This window comes from Anas acuta, chromosome 3 (assembly GCF_963932015.1).
Source record: "Anas acuta chromosome 3, bAnaAcu1.1, whole genome shotgun sequence".
In the NCBI taxonomy this organism is placed as follows: Eukaryota; Metazoa; Chordata; class Aves; order Anseriformes; family Anatidae; genus Anas; species Anas acuta.
This window is the reverse complement of record NC_088981.1, coordinates 97,348,788-97,369,303: the sequence shown is the minus strand read 5'-3', so window position 1 is coordinate 97,369,303 and position 20,516 is coordinate 97,348,788. Positions and strand designations below refer to the sequence as shown.

Below are 20,516 nucleotides of genomic sequence, written 5' to 3'. Positions count from 1 at the left end.
AATAAGCCAATTACAAAGCAACACAAATTAAGAACCAAACCAAAACAAACAGAAAAACCACCCGTACATTCAGAGAAAATGCAAACTCCTTCATTTTACTAACATTGTATGAAATAAAAACTTAAAATTTTTATATACAAGAGCACACACTATATATTCCTGTTTTGCTTATCGTGGTGGCAACGCCTATCCTCTCAATCCAAACACACCTGCTCCAGTGTGACTGAGTCAACAGAAGTGGTGTTGCTGTCCTCATGGGACTGCCTCTGATTTAGTGAATATTTTCATCATCAAAGCAGTGCCTGAAAGATCAATTTTACTCGTAGACGCTAAAACAGGAAAATACTGACCAAATCCTTCAGAACTTACATTTACGAGTGAAGTGTCCTTAAATGAAAGGATGATCATCATACATATTACATATGTATATGGCACTAACAATTAGAGATCAGTAGTGTGTTCTCCTAATTTGCTTCTGCAAGGAAACTTTGAAATGTGTTGAATATTCAAAGTAGCCGTACTTACAGCCCTGTTTATGGATTCCATAAGCCAAAAAGTAGCCAATTAGTTGTCATCTTCTATTGTCCAGTGTGGTATTTATCTTTCTCAGCAAAAGGCTTTAAAAGTGTCAAAGATGTAATAAACCATGCTCAAGGCCGCCATGAGATGAGCTGGCACCTATAAGGTGATGCAGGGGATGCAAAACATAAGGTATAGACACCAATGCCAGCATCATAGCTATATTAGATCTTAGATCATAAAGTGGCTCAGGTTGGAAGGGACCTTGAAGATCATCTAAGTCCGACCCAACTGCTGTAGACAGGGACACCTCCCACTAGATCAGGTTGTCCGAGGTCCCATCCAGCCTGGCCTTGAACACTTCCATGGATGGGGGATCCATAACTTCTCTTGGCAACCTGTTCCAGTGCCTCACTACCCTTACAGTGAAGAATTTCCTCCTAATGTCTAATCTCAATCTATCCTCTTGTATTTCTAAGACCATTCCCCCTTGTCCTGTCATTACCTACCTGGGTAAAGAGTCCTTCTCCATCTTTTTTATAAGCCCCCTTTAAGTATTGAAAAGCTGCAATGAGGTCTCCCCAGAGCTTTCTCTTCTCCAGGCTGAACATCCCCAGCTCTCTTAGCCTTCCTTCATAGGAGAGGTGCTCCAGTCCTCTGATCATCTTTATGGCCCTCCTCTGGACCCACTCTAACAGCCCCTCATCCTTCTTGTGCTGGGAACCCCAAACCTGGATGCAGCGCTCCAAGTGGAGCCTCATGAGGGCAGAGCAGAGGGGCACAATCACCTTCCTTGTCCTGCTGGTCACAGAGTTAAATATTATCTAAGAAATGATAGCAAATGAGGATAATTGTATATTTTGCATTATGTTCTTGTGCATTAAGTTTCTCAGCTGAAATACTCAGTGGTTTTAAAGTTATGACCCAAACATGTATGTAGTGACTGTAGCTAGTTTTACCAATTTAAATATTTATTAATTTAATAATACATTTACTATTAATCACGTCTATGCTGTGTCCTAACAAAATGCTAAAGCACATACTTAAAAGTTAAGCGTGTGATTAAATGTGGAGAGACTGCTGAACTGGGACTCTAGGAAGTGACTCATGAGAGAATACTCATCTCAGCAAAATACTAAACTGCAGTGAGCATCTCTGCTTCAGCAGGACATCACTGCCCTGTGTATAAGAGCAAGCACAACTTCCTCCAGTCACATGTCAGTTTTCGTGAATCTTACTCTCTGCTGACATTACTGTGCAAATATCTTAAACAAAGCCTTATTGCCTTGTTTCATCCCTGTTGCCAGTTGTTAAATCTTTAACCACAGTCTGACTTTCGATTTCTCGTGCTTTTAAGTGTCTGATTTCCTGCAAAGGGTGCCAAGTCTTTGCTTCCCATTACAAATTGTTCTAAATCTTTCTTATACAAGATGACAAGTACACAATACATGCCAGTGAGGATTCCAGCACTGAGAAATGGACCAGCATTCATGCTATTTTTCTTTAGACTATGTCATAGCCATGAACTTGAATGGGCTGTAGCAAATTTTTGTTTGGTAAGTGAATAGGAGGGAGGTCTTCAAATATTTTTTCATTAGTACTCCAATGTATGAAAAACTACAAACAACCACGTTTCCTTATATGATCATATAAATACTTGTGCTGTTCCTCTTGCTTCCTTTATCTTACAAGTAAATAAATGATCAGGAAATAACAGGTAACGTTTGACAGGGAATGTTTGTTCACCTACCGCAAAATTCACTATGGTACTGAAAGGAGCATCCTTTCCTAGAGCTGAGTCAAAGGGGAATACTCATAGTATTAAAAAGGAAAAAAATTGCAGTTTTTCTTAGAAAACTTTGATTTTATATAACACTTATTTTTTCACATTTGCACTGATATGAATTTCTTCATTATGTCACATAACAATAATTTTTCTGCTTTCTCATAGATACAATTGTCTCCTGTTTGTGTTATAAAGAGACAATTCAACAAAATGAGTTGTCATTACTGCTGTGAGATAATATAAAGTAATCACAGTAACATCAGAAAGGATTGAAAATTTTCCAGATTCTAAGGAGATATGAAACATCCAAAGATTCCTAGCATTTGACTGCGTACTGTTTTCTGTATAATCTGTATTGATTGCAACAAACACCTTACTTTTCATAGGACTTACTCCAAGCACTCTGAACAGCCAATTAGATGTGGTTACCTCTTGGCTTTTTGTGTATTTAAATAACAAAAACTGGTCTAAGGCAGTCTGATTTCCTGGGGGACATTACAATAATTCTTTCCTAAGCTGTCAGAAGAGTCCAGGTGTATACTCCCCATTAACTCTGAGTGGGCAATATTTTGAAAAATTTTATATCATTACATCCTGGGAATATAGCAAGGATTTTTTTTTAATGCTTTTCATACATTCAGGAACCATATAAACACCTCTGTTGCACAATGATTTACCAAAATGTCTTTTAGAATATTTGTGTAAATAAACAGGCCACTTACACTTTGGAGACTTGACTGATATTAAACCAACATTTTGGGTAACTTAATAGCATTTTGGCTTGAGTAAGCAATAAGAATAGTGAGTGTCAGAGCCCCTTTGTATTTTTGTCAGGACCATGTTGTTGGAACAGGCTCAAACAACTTCATTGCTAACTCTAGATTCAGGTTTGAAGAGGCAGAATTCCGTTCTTGGGAAAACAAATAAACAAACAAACAAAACAACAAGAACAACAAAAATATAAATTGCTGGAGTTTACCAGGGATGTTGTAACATCAGTGCTGAAGTGTCTGAAGGTCAGATGACCCATGAGAGCAATTAAAATGCTGAAACAGGAGCATATGCCAATGGAGATGGTTTGTCTACTAGTCAGTTACTTGTTCGTCAGTGTTTTCAGCAGGCTAGGCTTGTCAAGCAAACTGATTATATATTTCAGCATTACGTGTCTTAACCTTTTGTTCTCAGGAGGTGACATTTCCTTGAAAGCAGCATGAAAGGAAGAATTAAAAATAAATAGATTGAAAACCAACTGGATAGCCAAGAAGGAATGGGGAAAAAAATCCCTTTAAAACTACATTTATTTTAGCTTATGGTTAAGAAAGAACATATATAAAAGCTCTGTTTTTCCACATATCTACAAACAAAAATATTGCCCTATCTTTCCACCAGAACTTGTACTTATTCTATACTCTGATAGAAATGAAGGCTTTAGAAACATTGCAAAAGAACAGCAAAAAAAAAGAAAGTCAGAAAACTAGAAAACTGTGCAGCTCCATTGCCCCTTGCAAACTCCCAAAGCATACAGAGCTGAAGGAAAGAGTAATTGCTTATTTTTAAGGGTGTACTTTCTGTGCTCTTCTGGGATATAGCTGAGACAGGTCCGAACACTCTGCTTAATTCAAAGTCAGGTGTCCACCTTTGGTCTGCTTTGTTCTTGGGAGAGTGCTGTAACTCACTCTGGTACTGGATCACTGGGGACATTTCACTGGACCCTGTGAAAATAATTCTACATTGTACAAAATACTTAAACAACTGTTAGCAAAGAGGCAGGAACTTTTTTTAGGAACTTTTTTTTTTTTTTTTTTTTTTAAGGAAGTCCTCTGACTGCTAAATTGTAGAGCCCTTTGTGATTTGAGTAACATTTTGCTAATTGTGCAAAATGGAGGAAATCATCATCCCAAAAGATGCATCTCATCTTGCAGTAACGGACCATGACAGCCTTTTAAAAGCTAAGAGCCTAGCATCTCCATGTGGTAGATGTCTGACTTGCAGCTCAGCCTCCCAGGCTGTGGATAAATGTGCCTCCATTGCATATTCCTCAAGAGGTGAGGCAGCACTGTCATTTCCATCACCAGCTTTGTTGACACTCTTGGGGATTCCCTAGGATCCCTTGGCTCATCCCACAGTGTTGGAGGAGTGTCACCTGCTGAGGACTAGGCACCGTTAAGTTCAGGTGAGACCTTTGTGCAGGTTTTTGATCTCTCTTTTCACCTTTGTAGGCATCAGAAATAACCTTTCTGTGGATACAGCTTTTGGTTCTCCAGTGGTACGTAGACCCCGAGCTGATAAAAGATTAGAACAATTTATGGAAGCAACACAGTTTTAACAGCATGGTATCACCAGCTCACAGATTAAAACTGCCCTGCTGCTCTTCCCATTTGTATTCTCAAAACCCAGCTGCACACATTATGCACTCCTTCCTGAAAAACCCACGCCAGAAGAAAATCTGTTCAACTGGAATTGAAATAACTATACCCTGCTATCTGAGACCTATCTTTGCTTTATCTCACTTTCAGCAAAATCTCCCCAGATGAATGGGTCTTGCAGTAACCTGTCATATTGTTCAATATTGAATGAAACATGGGTAATAATGATAAATTTGTTTTTAAAGAGAAAGCTATTATTTCCATAAGAATGCTTGCTTGTTGGGGAAGAAGGTATGGGCAGTCACTTCGTGTTTTGAAATCTATATCCCCTTGTGCCATCAAACATTGCTAAGGGCATGAAGCAAGGCTCAGGCATCCTTCTCTGTTTGCTCTCTTTACATGAAAGACTTGTGTAACCTAAATCTATGAAATAAGTATTCCTAAAAATAACCCTTCTTTCTCTGTTTTTCTGCCGTCACTTGCAGTTGTCCATCAGGAGTGAAATGCCCCAGTTCTGTGTATGCATGAATTCTGTAGTGTGCTGCTACCTCGGTATGCTGGGCCAAAAGATGATAGAATGGGCTTGGATAAATTATGCCTGTGTTGCAGTTTTCAGGCCAACTTTCACCTGGCCGGAGGAGACAGCTAGATAAAATTGCAGACACTTGATTCATCTCTGCCATTGTCCCATTGAGGAAAGAGAGTGCTCCAAAGTGACAGAAGTATAAAAGTCACCTTTGAAGTACAATACCACATAATTTTAACAGGTCTACTCTGGTCCTAATACAATGGGGACTTCAATTTTCCCACTGTGTATAGATGGAAATATGTATAGGTGACTTCTATTTCTTAGCTATAAATAAACTTGAAATTAGATACAGTAAATACATTCTGAAAGCAACCATATGTCAAAGTTATACCAGTAATAAATTATAAACTCTTAGGGGACTTCCTTGCTAGTTCAAGTCATGACCCACCACTCACTTCTGATACATGAGTTGTTACTCGATTCGCAGTGAGAAAGGTCTCTGAAATCAGTACCATAAATGCAGGTAAACAGTTAGGATTTTGTGTGTGTGTGTATGTGTTAACTTTTATACTTAAAACAACTTTGCTCATCTTACTCGTAACTTCTGAATTGAATTTCCTTGTATATATGTGACTCCTACACAGCAGAATAAAGCAGGCCATTGGGACAGTTTTGTTGCCAAGACCCGGTACAAAACCATAAACTTTCATTTTTAATGAAGATTACTTTCCTTCTAACAAAGATGCAGGGGAGGACTTTTACTCTGTTTTATGTGTTTAATGGATGAGCTTCTCCAGTGCAAGAACAGGTATCAAAATCTTTAGGATCCCTGTGCTTCACGTGTCAATCTTAAATAGAGTTCCAGAACAGCGAGGAGGAATAACACCCAGGACTCACCAGCATTTGTCATGTATATATTATTATTGTGTAAGTAATATGTGCATTAGAATCTCATAAATTATTGAAGATGTGAATTAAAGAGACTTTTTGTAACAAGCCACAGCATAAAGGCATTCCACAGCACTGTCCCAGACAAAAACCTGAGGGACCAAGTTCCGGCTGGCTTTGTGGTGTGTGGGTGAGATGAAAGCCAGCCGAGCATCTCAGCTTTCTTCTAACAAAACCTGAGGGGACCAAGACGTGACTGGCTTTGTTCAGCCGTGTGTGGGCGAGGTGGAAGTGGAAAGATCATCTCACATCTCCTCTGGCAAAACCTTTCAGGTTACTTTGAGATACTGCCAGGTCCAGCCCTCTCCTCATTTGCAAGGAGCTTCCACATTCTCCAGCACTGATTTTGGGGTGTTCCTGAGTTGGAAAGGCTTTTTTTCCCCTCTGTGTGCTTCTGTCACAGGCTGCTGCAGCCACAGCACCATCCATGTCTGTCTGACAGCAGTTCAGCTCCGAGGCCTGTGAGCAGAACAGGTTGGCATTTAGGACCCAAGGTGACTCATGATGAGCACTGTGACTTCTGCTCAGGAGAAATGACTGAGGAGACCAGAAATCTCTGTCGCAGGGATTCTGGCACCTGTCTCTGCAGTGCATGTGCATTCCCATGTGTGTGCTGACAGCCCGTCAGCTGACTTCAGTGCTGGAGAAGCACGAGGGAGTAGCCAGGGCCTCTCTGCTAAAGGGTTTACAATTCTCCAGGCTGACCTCATTTACTGTGGAGTCCTGCGGCCTTGCTCTGCGCTTGCTTTTATCTGCACAGACCGTGCTGGGGAAGCTCACAGCACCACAATGCCAGGAATAGCGGCTGGGTAGGCTTTTCCCCTGGAGGACCGCTTTCTCTCACACAACATCATCGCTTATCTGTACCACTGTAGTACCGTAATCTCCAACTAGGAGACCTCACAGTCTAGGCATTGCAAGAGACTCACATACTTCGTAGCTAAATAGATTAACAGGGAAGGAAAAGGGATTACTATTAGCATTTTTTGCATTTTAGTGAATGAAAATGAAGTTGCTTTATCTGGTCAAAAATATGCATGCAAGTGCTAGATTTTTTTTTAATTATTATTTTCTCTAAACACAGTCAGATGCTTACAGATAAATACATCATAATAACTCAGTCAAATATTTCTTTAGATAAGTGACTTCTGCCGAATCACTCTCATTTTACTCTTAAATTAATTAAACAATTACAGCTCCAGGGTGACTACTTTGTAACTTTGGAGGGAGTATCTGTCATTAGTTAGCTGGCTTCTAAAGCTGCTATGCTTCTGTATGGCATTTGGGTTTTGGGTTTTGCATGTAGATGTGAATGTGCTCATTATTCAAATTTAAGATTCATTAGTAGAAATAGAAATTGTATTTGTCTGTTATACATAAATTTGGGAGACGGTGGAGAACTGTTGCCTTTTAATGTATATCATACTGTGATTTTTGACTCCATTAGTACATTAAATCTAGTATATTTCAACTGTGGAATAAATTTGGGTCGGAGGAGACTTCTAGAGGGTTGTCTGGTCTCTAGTTGTCAATGCAGGACAACTTTGAAAGTTAAAGCAGGTTTCTCAAGACTTTATCTCTCTCAGTTTTGAAACTCTTCAAGAATGGAGATTCCACAGCCTCTCTGTGATTTTCTTTTTTTTTTTTTTTTGCTGTCCAGACTTTGTTGTAACTTTGCTGTAACTTGAAAACACTGCCTTGCGTCCCTTCACTGTGCACTTATGAGGACAGTCAGGTTCTGTCTTCTCCATAATGCTTTCAGTGCAATTATATCCCTCTTCAGCTTTCTCTTGTCTTTCTCAGGATACCCCCGGTCCCTCACCATGAGAAGGCCATCACCTTCCAAAGACAGCAGAAGAAGGACTCACACTCATCATTGTATCACACCCAGCTCTAAGGGCTTGCCATATCCAGCTGGCCTAAGTGATCCCTTCCTTGATTCCCCTGGATGCACAGCTCAGGAGTGAGGCCAGGGGATGGGTGAACCTCTGCCATTGCAGCAGCAAACTCCTGAGATGGCTGGTCTGGTCAGCAGTTAAGTGTCATTGATTCCCCAGAAGGGAATATCCAACTGTTATTACCCATTGCTTCCTTTCTGTTACCTGTGGATCAGGCTCATTCCCCTTCCAGCCTCTGGAATTAACTAGCTGCCGCCGTCCACCACTGTTGGGACCTTTGTCGGTCCCTTGACAAGGGCAGTCTGTGGCCCTCTCTTCTTCAGAAGGAGATGACACTTGGGATCATGCTCCTGCAGAGTATCTGTGGAGGATCATGACCAACCTTTGGAGTATTAGTGGGCTGCTACAGTAATTTCTGACCTGTGAACCATCTGAGCCACACCAGAGTGCAGGATATCCTCCATGTAGGTATTGCCATTAGCTAGGAGATGCTACTGCTGCATACGTGTGTTGGGTTTGTAAAACCACCACAATACGGTGGTAACAAATGAAAGAAATATTTGTGATTTCTAGTTTACACCAAAACCTGTTTCTCTGATCCAATTGTAAGTGCAAGTGAATTTGTTTACGTCACTTTATATGTAGTGCAATGATTGTTCTTCTGTCAGGTTTGTTAGGAATACATCATTTGAAGGAAAGTTGAAAACATAACCGCTTTTCTCCTGAGATTTATCCTCCTCTTCATTTGCTTTTGGAAAAAGAAATTATAGCATCAATTGAAAAGTCTTGGTCTTTTCCTCCCAGCAGTGTTACTGTGTCCATTTGGGGGCATCATCATCTCTCAGATTCAGAGCTCTTTGACATTGCTTGTTCCAGATTTTTGAAGGTCTTAATTTGGACAGCAGTGCAATTATTTTGACACCAAACTGATGTGTTCCCAATGGACCTGTATTTATCACACTGTATTTAGTCTGAGGCATCGTGAGTAATCTGTAGATTCTCTTTTAAGTGCAGTCAATTACGGTAATTGGACCTAGAGTTCACAAATACATGGGTCACTATAGCAAGGTCTTGGTCTGTCAGCGAGTAGTGTACTCTTCTGAAAAGCAAAAGATGTAAAGGAGGTGTTATTGTTGCTAATGTACTGTTCTCAAAGAGTCTAAAAACTGAAGAAGTCAGAAAACAGTAAGTTTACAGGCTCTTGCTACTACCACCAGTTATTTTCCTATATCGTTAAATCATTAAGTATAGTGATACAGAGAAAAGGCAGTTCTAAGTTATTTAATTGGATAACTTCAGAGCAAGATGTGCTGCTAACTTTTGGGACACATGAATATATATATATTTTTTTTCCAGAGACTTGCCTAGTTCTCTGTTTAGTGCATATTACATTTTTATGAGAACTATGTGAAGGGAGCATACTTTAGATGATAACTTTTAAAATATTTCATGTTTATAAGTGCTTGTTAAACGCAGGACAATTCGAATTAGTTCATGATAATGCAAATGAATCTGAAATGTGTCATAGTGATAATAATATTTTCTTTCCTGGGCCGTCAAAAAACGATCAAACCCGTGTTTCAGCTTAACTTGCCATGGTGACTTCAATAAAAGGAATTAAAAAAAGATAGTGTACGGAGCTTTATAACAATACAATATTTCTTCTAGCATTTCTTTCCCTTATTTAGTTTTTATTCAGATGTACAGAATAGATTATGCAGTCAGCAGTGGGTTCCTCACTACTTAAATGGCTGTCACTTTTATTTGAAAATTCTGCTACAGAAACATTGCTTCTGTTGTTGGTATCAATACTTCCTTTAATCATGGAAAGGGTTTTAAGAAAAATCCTTTTTTTTTTTTTTTTTTTTTTTTTTTTGAGATGCAATGCAATCTGAAAAAACAAACAAACAAACAAAAAAAACCACCAACATATTAGTATGGATGTTGAAATGTTTTCAGAACAATTCTGAGGTATATCTTCCTTAACCCAACATTTCCTTTTATTCAAAATCAAAAGGAGACAAAATACATATTTAAATGTGATTTGATATGCCATGATAAATACATTAATACAATATAAAAGTATTTGATATGTGGTAAATACGTTTTTTGTTTTTGTTTTTTTTTTTTTTCAATATAACTTGTCCTTTCAATAAACATGTTTTATTTATGTTCTTGGTATCTAACTGGGAATGGTAGACTAAGGTCCAGGATGGTAAGAGAAGAGAATACTTTCACTCAAAAGAACACAAAGCAGATGAATCATTAGCAACTTCTGTTTTGGCATTAAATTAGCATGAAAGTTCACCAATGAATATGTGAAATTGGATATTGGACAACAGCAATCTAGTGAAGTCTTGAAGTAACATAATTGGACAAGCCTGGGACATCTCATCAGAATACAATGGAATGAACTGACAAGCCAGCCTTCCTACTCGAGCCGCAGTGGGTGGGAAACATTTTGGCACAGCCTGCCTTTGCAGCAGGGTGCTGCTCATCAGGAGCCATGGTGAAAGGTTGTTTCCTTGGGAGGGCAGAGGAACTGACAGCCAGCAGGGAATGATTGAAAGACATTAAAAAAGCTCCACTGTTTTTCAGCCACACCAGATACACTAAAAATTGAGTCAATATTTTCCATGTCAACAGTGAGCTCTTCCTCTGGATTTGCCGTTATCATAGAAACATAGAATATCCTGAGTTGGGAGGGACCCACAAGGATCACTGAGTCCAACATCTGACTCCACACAGGACCACCCCAAAATCAGACCCTATGTCTGAGAGCATTGTCCAAACACTTCTTGAACTCTGACAGCTCGGTGCTGTGACCACTGCCCTGGGGAGACTGTCCCAGTGCCCAACCACCCTCTGAGCGCAGAACCTTTCCCTAACCCCCAGCCTGACCCTTCCCTGTCCCAGCTCCATGCCGTTCCCTCAGGTCCTGTTGCTGTCCCCAGAGAGCAGAGCTCAGCACCTGCCCCTCTGCTCCCCTCGTGAGGGAGCTGCAGGCTGCCATGAGGCCTCCCCTCATCCTGCTCTGCTCTGGGCTGAACAAACCAAGGGACCTCAGCTGCTCCTCTTACATTTTCGCCTCCAGACCCTTTGCCACCCTTGTAGCCCTCCCTCAAACACTCTCTAACAGTTTTATGTCCTTCTTATATTGTGGTACCCAAAACTTAGGAATGGGGTTAGCATTGCTCTGGCACCACAGGCGCATGGTTGGGTGAAAGCTGCAAGGGCAGGGCCCTCTGGTCCTGATGCTCTCCTCAAGAGCTAGACGTTTCAAGGGCTGGTTTGATGAGTAACTTGGTAGTGTTGCTGATGCCAGTGTGGGTTGTATCCATTAACCACTTCAAGGGTGACTTAAAAAAGAGCCACTGGTAATCTTAGGTTGCCTCTGAGTACTTACAGGAGCTGAAATGATACCGTTATACTGGGTTGATACAATCCCTAGATAACCCTTTAAAAGCGTAACAAAATCTAATGATGATTGTGAGAATGGAATGAAGTGCAGATTCAGCTTCTTGTAGGTTGAACCCACTGCAAACTGGTATAAAGCATTTCCATTTCAGCACCTGGTTACAAGTACCTGACTGGTTTGAAAGAAGAAACAGAGTAATGCTGTAATGATAACCCTTTAGCTTATGGTGGTCCATATCACACAACAGCTTGTGAACAGGAAACCTTGCCTACTTCTCATACCCTGAGGGCAAATACCTTTACAGATTTGTTAGATAATTGGCTGCTTGTTCGTTGACTGCTAGGCCGGGTTGATTGCTGGACTTCATGATCTCGAAGGTCTTCTCCAATCTAAATGATTCTGTGGTTCAACAAAAGGCTGAATCCTGAACTCTTCCTTTTTGCTGAATGAGAAGCAGGGAATAGGTTACAGATGAGTAGGACCTTCTCCTTTTAACAGTTCAGACATCTAAAATCCTCAGTCCAAAGTCCAAAAGAGGGAAACTTCATAATAAAGAGGAAACCCAAATAGATTATGCCTCTGCAGTGACAAGAGACAGCAAAAGACCTTCATGGAAGTGAGATTGCAGCATTTCAAATGTTTATAAGATCTAGTTGTTACAAACACCATCTCAAAACATCTCTGTAGCAGCTGATAAGGAAATCTTGCCTAAAACATAAGTACCAAAACAAATATAAGGAAAAGCAAATATGGAGATATAATGGATAAGATACTTAGAATGAAAAAAAATACAATTCCTTCTGTGCAGTTTGTGTGGATTGTAGGGAAGCAGCAAAGCTTAGCATTGAGTAATGCACATACCAATGCCTAGGGGGTGCCTGCCTTTTTTTTTAAAAAGTGACACAACATTTGAAAGACAAAAAGACAGGAACTCACTGGTTCACACCAAAACATCTAAACTCTATTCTCTCCAGTACAGTACTACTTCCAAATAAAATGCAAGGGGCGCTTTATGAGATTACTCTGCCCAAGGGCCATTTTTTTGTAATCATCAATACATGAGTAAAGATCAAATTTTGTAATACGTTTTCTCAATATTTTTGTAAACCTATATGTGTTTGCCCATCATATGTATGACAGATTTTCTTCTGAATATTACCATAATCTTGCCACTAAAATGTTTCACATGCTAATTATAATAGTCTTCTGGGGGAGGGAGGTTAAGAGGATAGGGATTTATCTCAGAGGCAGTCCTTGGCAGATGTTGAACATAAGCACAAGGACCATGTATATGTCCAGTGTGGTTGGCATGGCCAAAAGTTGATAATAAAAAGTTGATAACCTTTGAAATCTTTGGGATCACTGGATTTCTAGGATGCAAAAAGCAGAGACAAATATCCCATCACAATTTGGGACTTCAAAATCAAGCCAGGGTTTTTCCCTTCTGGAAACTTATAGACCACCTTTTAACTTCTGCCTTGAGTTTTACTCTGACTCCAGATTTGGGAGTTCTGTAATTTTGGACCTGGGAAACTGTTTATCTTCATTTAACTTACTTTTCAGCAATATTTTTTAATTTAGTTAACAAATGTGAACAGATGAGAGAAAATAATACAGTTTACTTTCCTATAGCCATTTTAACAGTATAAGTGGAGGAGAAAGCAGTCAGAACATCTTTATCATTCAATACCATTGAGAGGTCTGAACATACTCTTGCAGCAGATCCTTTTAAGTGAGTAGATATTAATTTAACAGAGGCATTTTTCATGGTGGAATTATTTTACTTCATGTTTCAGTTTCTCTGTAAGGTTTTCCTTCCTTCCTTCCTTCCTTCCTTCCTTCCTTCCTTCCTTCCTTCCTTCCTTCCTTGTCTTATGAGGAGCAGCTGAGGGCACTGGGGTTGCTTAGTCTGGAGAAGAGGAGGCTCAGGGGAGACCTTATTGCTCTCTACAACTATGTGAAAGGAAGGTGTGGGGAGCTGGGGGTTGGCCTCTTCTCACAGACAACCAGTGATAGGACTAGAGGGAATGGCCTCAAGTTGCAACAGGGGAGGTTCAGGTTGGCAATGAGGAGACATTTCTTCTCAGAAAGAGCAGTCAGGCGTTGGGACGGGTTGCCCAGGGAGGTGGTGGAGTCACCATCACTGGGGGTGTTTAAAGAAAGGTCGGACGTGGTGCTGAGGGACATGGTTTAGTGGGTGACATTGGTGGCAGGGGGATGGTTTGACCAGATGAGCTTGAAGGTCTTTTCCAACCTTAATGATTCTATAATTCTATGGTTCTTTCTCTTTCCTTTTTCAAACTGTGTTAGGTGTTAGTACTTTCAAAACATAAACAAATTTTGTAAGAATCATTTCTAGTCCTTGTTAAACCACATTAAAAAAAGTATTGCATACTGAACATGCAGAGAACTCAAATGTCTTATTTTTGTGAAATGAAAGAAGCATACATATAAAAATATTATATAAAGATATGTGAATACTCTGCTGCTCTCAGAAGCTTTCTGCATACCTATATTGCATTTCTACATCTATAGTTGATCTACATATTATTTTGAACATTAATTATGGCTTATAAATATTTGTATGTATATATATATATACATGTGTGTGTATATATATATACATGCACGCAGCAAGCTGTAATGAAAACAATTATGAACAGGTCCTGACGAATATCCACTGACATCAATTAGAAGTTTTCATTGAATCTGAGGAAGTATTTGCATTGACACCATGATCTAAGATTGCTCTCTTGCTACACATGATTACGTAATTGTATACTGTGGGACCAGAGCTAATTTGGCTACTGCTAGGGAAGCACCTTGACGATAACGACACGCTACCTGCTGTGTTATATATTCTATTTCTGTGTCTCTGAGTCCAGTTTTAATTTAGTATTGTGATGCCTTAGCTTCCAGCTGACAGCTTATAAAACAACTGAAGGTTAAATCTTCAGCTTAATGCAACTGATACCTAAAATATTTTAAAAATATTTATTATTATTATTACTATTATTTTTCCCACAAGGAAAAATAAGTGCGTTCAAAAGCAATCTTCTATTCTTCTCTATGTTTTTTTGTTTGTTTGTTTGTTTGTTTTTTGTTTTCTGCATGTGAAGCCCTACTGTTGCTTCTATGTTTTGACTTCTTTTGAGTTCTGTATCAGAAACCACTCCAGGTCTGGCTGTGGTTGTGGTTGAGACTGTCACTCAGATTGCACCTGTTCAGGTAAAGTTTCAAGCCACAATAATAACAACAACAACAATAATAATAAAATATAGTGTCTATCTATGAAAATAAGGAAAAAACTCTGAGATGTAAAGGCGTTCTAAGGAATAAGATGGGGATTGCAACATTCAAATGAATGAAAAGCAAGAATCAGGGGAAAAGAGAGACATGTAGAGGGAAAGGTGACAATTTTGCTGAGGAATGCTCATGTCATTTTCCCTAGGGAGGAGAGGAACGGAGTGGGGAGAAGGTGGGAGGAGAGCTGTGTGAAGAGGCTCTTGGGTACCATGGAGATGGGTACAGTGTAAAAATCTGTATACTGTAGATAAGTAAGTGGGAGGTTGATATCAAACTCCTACCAGCCAGAAATGGGCTTTGTACAGGGTAAACATGTTAAGGGGTGGGGAGAAGGCAGCATTGTTTTAGCCTCTTCTGTGCTGGTTGCCTACTTAACACTTAAGAGAGCAGAGGGAAGGGAAAAGCAAATGTTTTTCAAGCTTGTTTCTTTCAGTGTGACTGTTCTCTTATCTGTATCATGCCTACCAGGAATGTAAAAAATGTGTTCTAGAGCTTTTCTTTTCCCAATGAAATTGTCTTGCTATTCCAGACCTGCTTTTTTTCCTGTCTCTTCTTTTCATTTCAGCCTTAATTTGATTAACTGGGTGCTCATAATAAATTCATAATGCTTCTCCATGATTTGTGAATGTGGGGAAAAAAATGTGACAGATTCACTAGGAACTAAGTGTTACTTTGTGTCTGAGTAAGACAGGGTGTTTTCAAAATTCAGTCTTTGTGTTACACTGCTTTGAAAGACTGTCTCTGCTCATTTTAGGATTTCTTTGTTCTCTGCTTCTAATTTTTATGCTTTCAATGCTTATAAGACTGTGCTGTTATTTATATCCATGGCCATAAGGAAAATGCTATAGTTTCTAAATGTTATGTTGCACTTCTAAGAATCACTGGATATTTTTTTATTTTTAAAGTTCAAGAAACAGTATAGAATGATGTATAGTTTACTAGTAAAATATTGTTATTTGTGCTATTGATTCTTCTTAAAATACAGGCTTCCTGCTGTCTGTAAATGTGGGTAAAGCAAGCTGATACTTCAGTTCAAGTCCTACCTACTCTATTCCCTTAAATAGTCCTACTTGAAGCAAGCTGGCTAGTTTTGTGACTACTTCAAGCAAGAAGGATTTCTGCTTAAGGAAGCAATGCTTAAAGGTCTTCTGTATACCAAAAGAGATGAGAAGGGGCAGTATTTAGCTGCATGCAGAAATTTGGGAGTACCAGTTCTCAAACATGCACATGCGTGTACAGCTTTGTCTGTCAGCAGACAGTAAGGACTCTAACACTGAGTGCTTGAGCTTGCAACAACATTTTTTGATAGAGTTTCCTTAAATGGTTATTTTTTACATGCATCCAAAACAACCTTCCCTTACACTGCAGGGGCAAAAGGATGTGAGAGTGCTTCTGAAGCCCTGTGGCTCAGAGTCATGGACCTGGCTTTGGCTCTGAGGGCATTAACTTAAGGACAGTAGGACCTCTTTAAATAAAAAAAAAAAAAAAAAAGTGAAGTAAAAAGAACAGGCTTAGAAGTAGGCAGCTGTAAGCCTATCACAGAACCACAGAATGGTTGAGGTTGGACAGACCTCTGGAGGCATCTGGTCCAACCCCTGCTCAAGCAGGGCCACCCAGAGCAGGCTGCCCAGGCCCATGTCCAAGTGGCATTTGAAGATCTCCAAGGAGGAGACTCCACAACCTCTCCAGGCAACCTGTGCCAGTGCTCTGTCACCCTCACAGTAAAGAAGTGCCCCCTCATATTGAGACAGAACTTCCTGTGCTTCAGTTTGTGCCCGTTGCCTCTTGTCCTGTCCCCTGGGCACCACTGAAAAGAGCCTGGCTTTGTTCTCTTTGCACCCTCCCTTCAGGTATTTACAAACATTGGTAAGAACCCCCCTGAAACTTAGGTTTTACTTCTGCCATCAAATTTTCTGGACTTCCAAGAGCGGTGCTGGTGACCGATGTCATGGCTAGGGAAGGGAGCACTGGCCTGGCAGCCTCCAGAAATCTTGGCAGCTACAGCCCTGCACCTCTCAGGGACAAAAGCACACGTGTGTATGTTTGAAAGGGTGAGCTGAAGGAGTCTGGGAAAAATAAGCTGCTTAGCAAGCCAAAGGTGCTTACAAGAGGTGCTACAATGTGATAAAGCCCCAAATGTGAGCATAAATTGCATTTCCAACAAAGCAGTGTCCTCATAATCTGTCGGGGGGATATGCTGAGAAGTTTCTGTGGATCTGCCTTGATTGCCCTGTGCCTAACATCCACCACTTAAACCCAGCTTGCTTTCCCTTTTATCAAAAAGCTTATCTTTAGAATTATGCCAGATTTATTTTTGCAAGAGCTTATATTTATATGCTTTGTTTTCAGTAGAGTTTAGAGGAACTGGGGGGGAGATTTCTTCTCACTGCAGCTTTGTGTCCAAGACAGCTTTCTGCCCTCAGACTGGCTCTTCAAGTTAAAATGCCAATAAAAGCACAATTTCGCAGTGGCACTGCCTCTGCATGTGTGCGTTCAGGAGGAAGCATTGTGCAGCAAGTTTCTTAAGACTTTAATTTGTTGTGCTGGAGGACAGAGGAGCTGAAGTGTTGGTCCCCCAGGGGTTATCAGCATGTGTATTGGACAAAGCTGCAGGGAGGGACGAGGCCCTGGGGTGTTGCTGCAGGGCACTGCGTGTCCAATTCCCTCATCCCTACTTTGGCCAAACTGCAACAGCAGTCTGTGATAAAAGGTCCCTAGGCCCTAAAGTATTTTCTGTCACGAATTTTCAGGTTGGATATTAGGAAGAACTTCTTTGCTGAAAGGGCTGTTAGGCATTGGAATGGGCTGCCCAGGGAAGTGGTTGAGTCACCACCCCTGGAGGTCTTGAAAAGACATTTAGATGTAGAGCTTAGTGATATGGTTTAGTGAAGGACTGGTTAGTGTTAGGTCAGAGGTTGGACTAGGTGATCTTGAGGTCTCTTCCAACCTAGACAATTCTGTGATTCCGTGACTCTAAAACTTAACGCAAGCTGTGGTGTTGCCTAGGGTGTTCTCAGTGGTTAGAAGGCCGGAAGGCCGGCATTTCCACACAGTGATTAGATAGGATGCTGGTCTCCTATCTCTTTGTAGATGATTTTTATTTTATTTTATTTTATTTTTTTGAGCCTTTCAGACTTTAAAGGACACCTGTTGACCCCCAAGGGACAATTTATAGAGGGCATCTCAGAGCATGGCTTTTAATTGGGTTTTTCTCTGAAACAGTAAAGGAAGAGCTGTTAAACTTTAAGCTGCAGTTTTACAGATGCAGATAGTGTTGTAGAGGGTGTTAATTATAGATGTAAAAGTCAGACTAAAATAGGTCTTGGGTGCTTCTAGTTTGCTGCTGGTAGGAGCACCAAAACTGCACCAAAACAGGTGACTTCAGTGTATAAACCTGTGAAGAAATGTAGGTCCCTGCCCAGAAGAAAGGGCCAGTGGTAGTGGGAAGATTCTGCAGCATTTCTCAGTGGCTGCCAGAGGCAATCAGCACAGTGGATGTGGTGAACCACAAGCATAGGACTTCATCTGTCCCTGTTCCCTTGAGTTTCTTGCTCAAGCTTTTGTGGTTTTGTGTTAGCTACTGGAAATGGGCATCTGAGAAGGGAAGTGCTGTGATCTGGAGTCTGATCTTCCATGATTTATGAAAAGCCGAACCTCATAGCCCCAGGGCTAAACATGCAAAATAAGGAATAGCAGCAGCATTGACCGATAACCTGCTATCTTTCTAAGCTGAACACATTTAATTGTGTTTATATCATTTACTCGACTTTTCAATATCATAGTCTGCGGGAGGGGGTGACACTACGGGCAATACTAAGAAACCAGCCATGTACCATTCTTCTCAGCATGTGGTTCCTAATGAGTAAGGTTCAAATTTGCACAGTACAACAGTTAATTTGCATCCAGAATGAAAGCACAAAGCTTGATCAGATATGCACTCCGACAATCATCAGCTCTTCATGTGATGTTGAAAATACGTGTATGTTAATGTCTGCTTCTTTGTTTCCACAGGTTCTGCCTGGCATACTGCAGAAGCATTGCTGTATTTTGCCTGACAGGAACACAGGTAAACTTTTCTCTTAATGAGTTAATATTGGATTATGGTTTGGAGAAATACAAACACAAATTGGATTATACAGAGAAGTCCTGTTTGCTACTTAGAGTCACTGGAGTCTGTTCTAGTTAGTGATGGTGTGGGTACTTAGCTTGTTTAAATCATCTGATTTTATATGAAGATTTTGTGTTTTCTGTTAGCTTTCTGGAGCTATTGCTTTTGTAGGGATTGCTATCAGGTCTTGCTTATAAAAGTACTTGTATGAATTTCTGAAGTGTCTCTTGTTAATTATAAAGTTACAGTTCTGGAGAGAAAAGAGAAAGAGTCTGAAATATGGTCCTCTTGATTCACAGAAGTGTGAAAGTCTTGTGTTATTTCTGACTGCAGATAAATGCTTGCTTTGTGGTTATTTTTTAGGTACTAAGGGGTTAGAATATGACACAGGGTGTATCATTAATGATGCCTTGCTATTGTGCAGGAGACTTAAATAATAAGTTTGTGACCAGAACAAATGAATTGATGAGAACAATAGCATGGACAAGAATAAAACGATTAAGTAATTTTACTTTCTTTTATTACAGGGAAAACAATTTCTTCTAAAATAAGCTTTAAAATCATTTTTAGAATGTTATAAATTGGGTGAAACTGACAGAATATGGATGGAATTGTGAGTTTGATTTAACAGACTAATTTCAGAGAGGCAGAAGAAAAAACACAGCTTGTTTTCAGTACCTGTTTAATAGAATATATGTGAATGCTTGCAGCTCTTAAGACTTCTTCCCTTTCCCCCCCCCTTCCAGTAGTGACAATTAAAACAAACCAGTTTGTTCCTTGGCTTGCTGTTACTTGCATTTCAGGTGCAGTTTGCACTGAGCGTAATTGCATAGAGAACTTGACGACTGTGTTGAACTGTAGTGCGACTCGTGGTTACCTGCAGCTCCTCAAAGAAAAGTTAAAATCTCATTTCCATTTTCATCTGTGAACATGGGAGGAGTACATTATAGTAAGACAGTTAATAATACACCTCTTCTGGAAAGAATTTGAAAGTTTGTAATTAGTGAACAGATTGCAGACAGACTTTGCCTTTGTATTTATTTCCTGGTTTCCTGAAAACTTTGCCAAGGAAACACTGTATAATGACCAAAGCCTGTTTTGTGTACTCTTGTGTTGATTATCTTTTTAAATTTTATCTGTAGTAGAAAGATTTGATCCAGGTTCTATTGATGACTAAACTCTTCTTGACTTGTACAGAAGTGCATCAAGTAGGTATCAAAGCCAGTTTGATGGCCTGGTGTTGGGCACTGAGAATCTTACCATTTGGCTAAACAGGGTGAAATATGCCTTCATAATCAATATCAAGAAAGCTGTTTATATAAAATACCAAGTACCTACTAAATCCCAGTTACTTTCGGAAGTGCTTTCATTTGGGTATGAGAGAAGCTTGCTGGTAAAATTTTGTTTTGAAGATTTTTGACCTAGGCTCTTTGAAGAAGAATCCCATCAGTTTCTGGCATGTAACAACTTCTGTACAACTCAAGCACACTTAGGTATGAAAATAGTTGTCATTTCTACTGCTTCTATGTGACTGCTACGAGTATTTTTATGCCTACCTACTGCGTAGTTGGGAGTTGCCAGCAGGTGCAAAGTAGATAATGTCTGTGTTCCATTTTCCCTGTTTCCCTCATTTATGGT

The 20,516-nt window shown here is 40.0% G+C and overlaps 1 protein-coding gene across 9 annotated transcripts in view; it reads left to right on the top strand.

Moving 5' to 3' along the window:
• DLGAP2 (DLG associated protein 2) overlaps positions 1–20,516 on the top strand; it is a 469,035-nt gene that overhangs the window by 61,608 nt on the left and 386,911 nt on the right. For all 9 annotated transcript variants that reach the window (XM_068678444.1, XM_068678448.1, XM_068678451.1 and 6 more), the window contains one exon: positions 18,782–18,836. In XM_068678444.1, the coding sequence (XP_068534545.1) occupies positions 18,782–18,836 (55 nt within the window). The remainder of the gene's footprint in view (positions 1–18,781; positions 18,837–20,516) is intronic.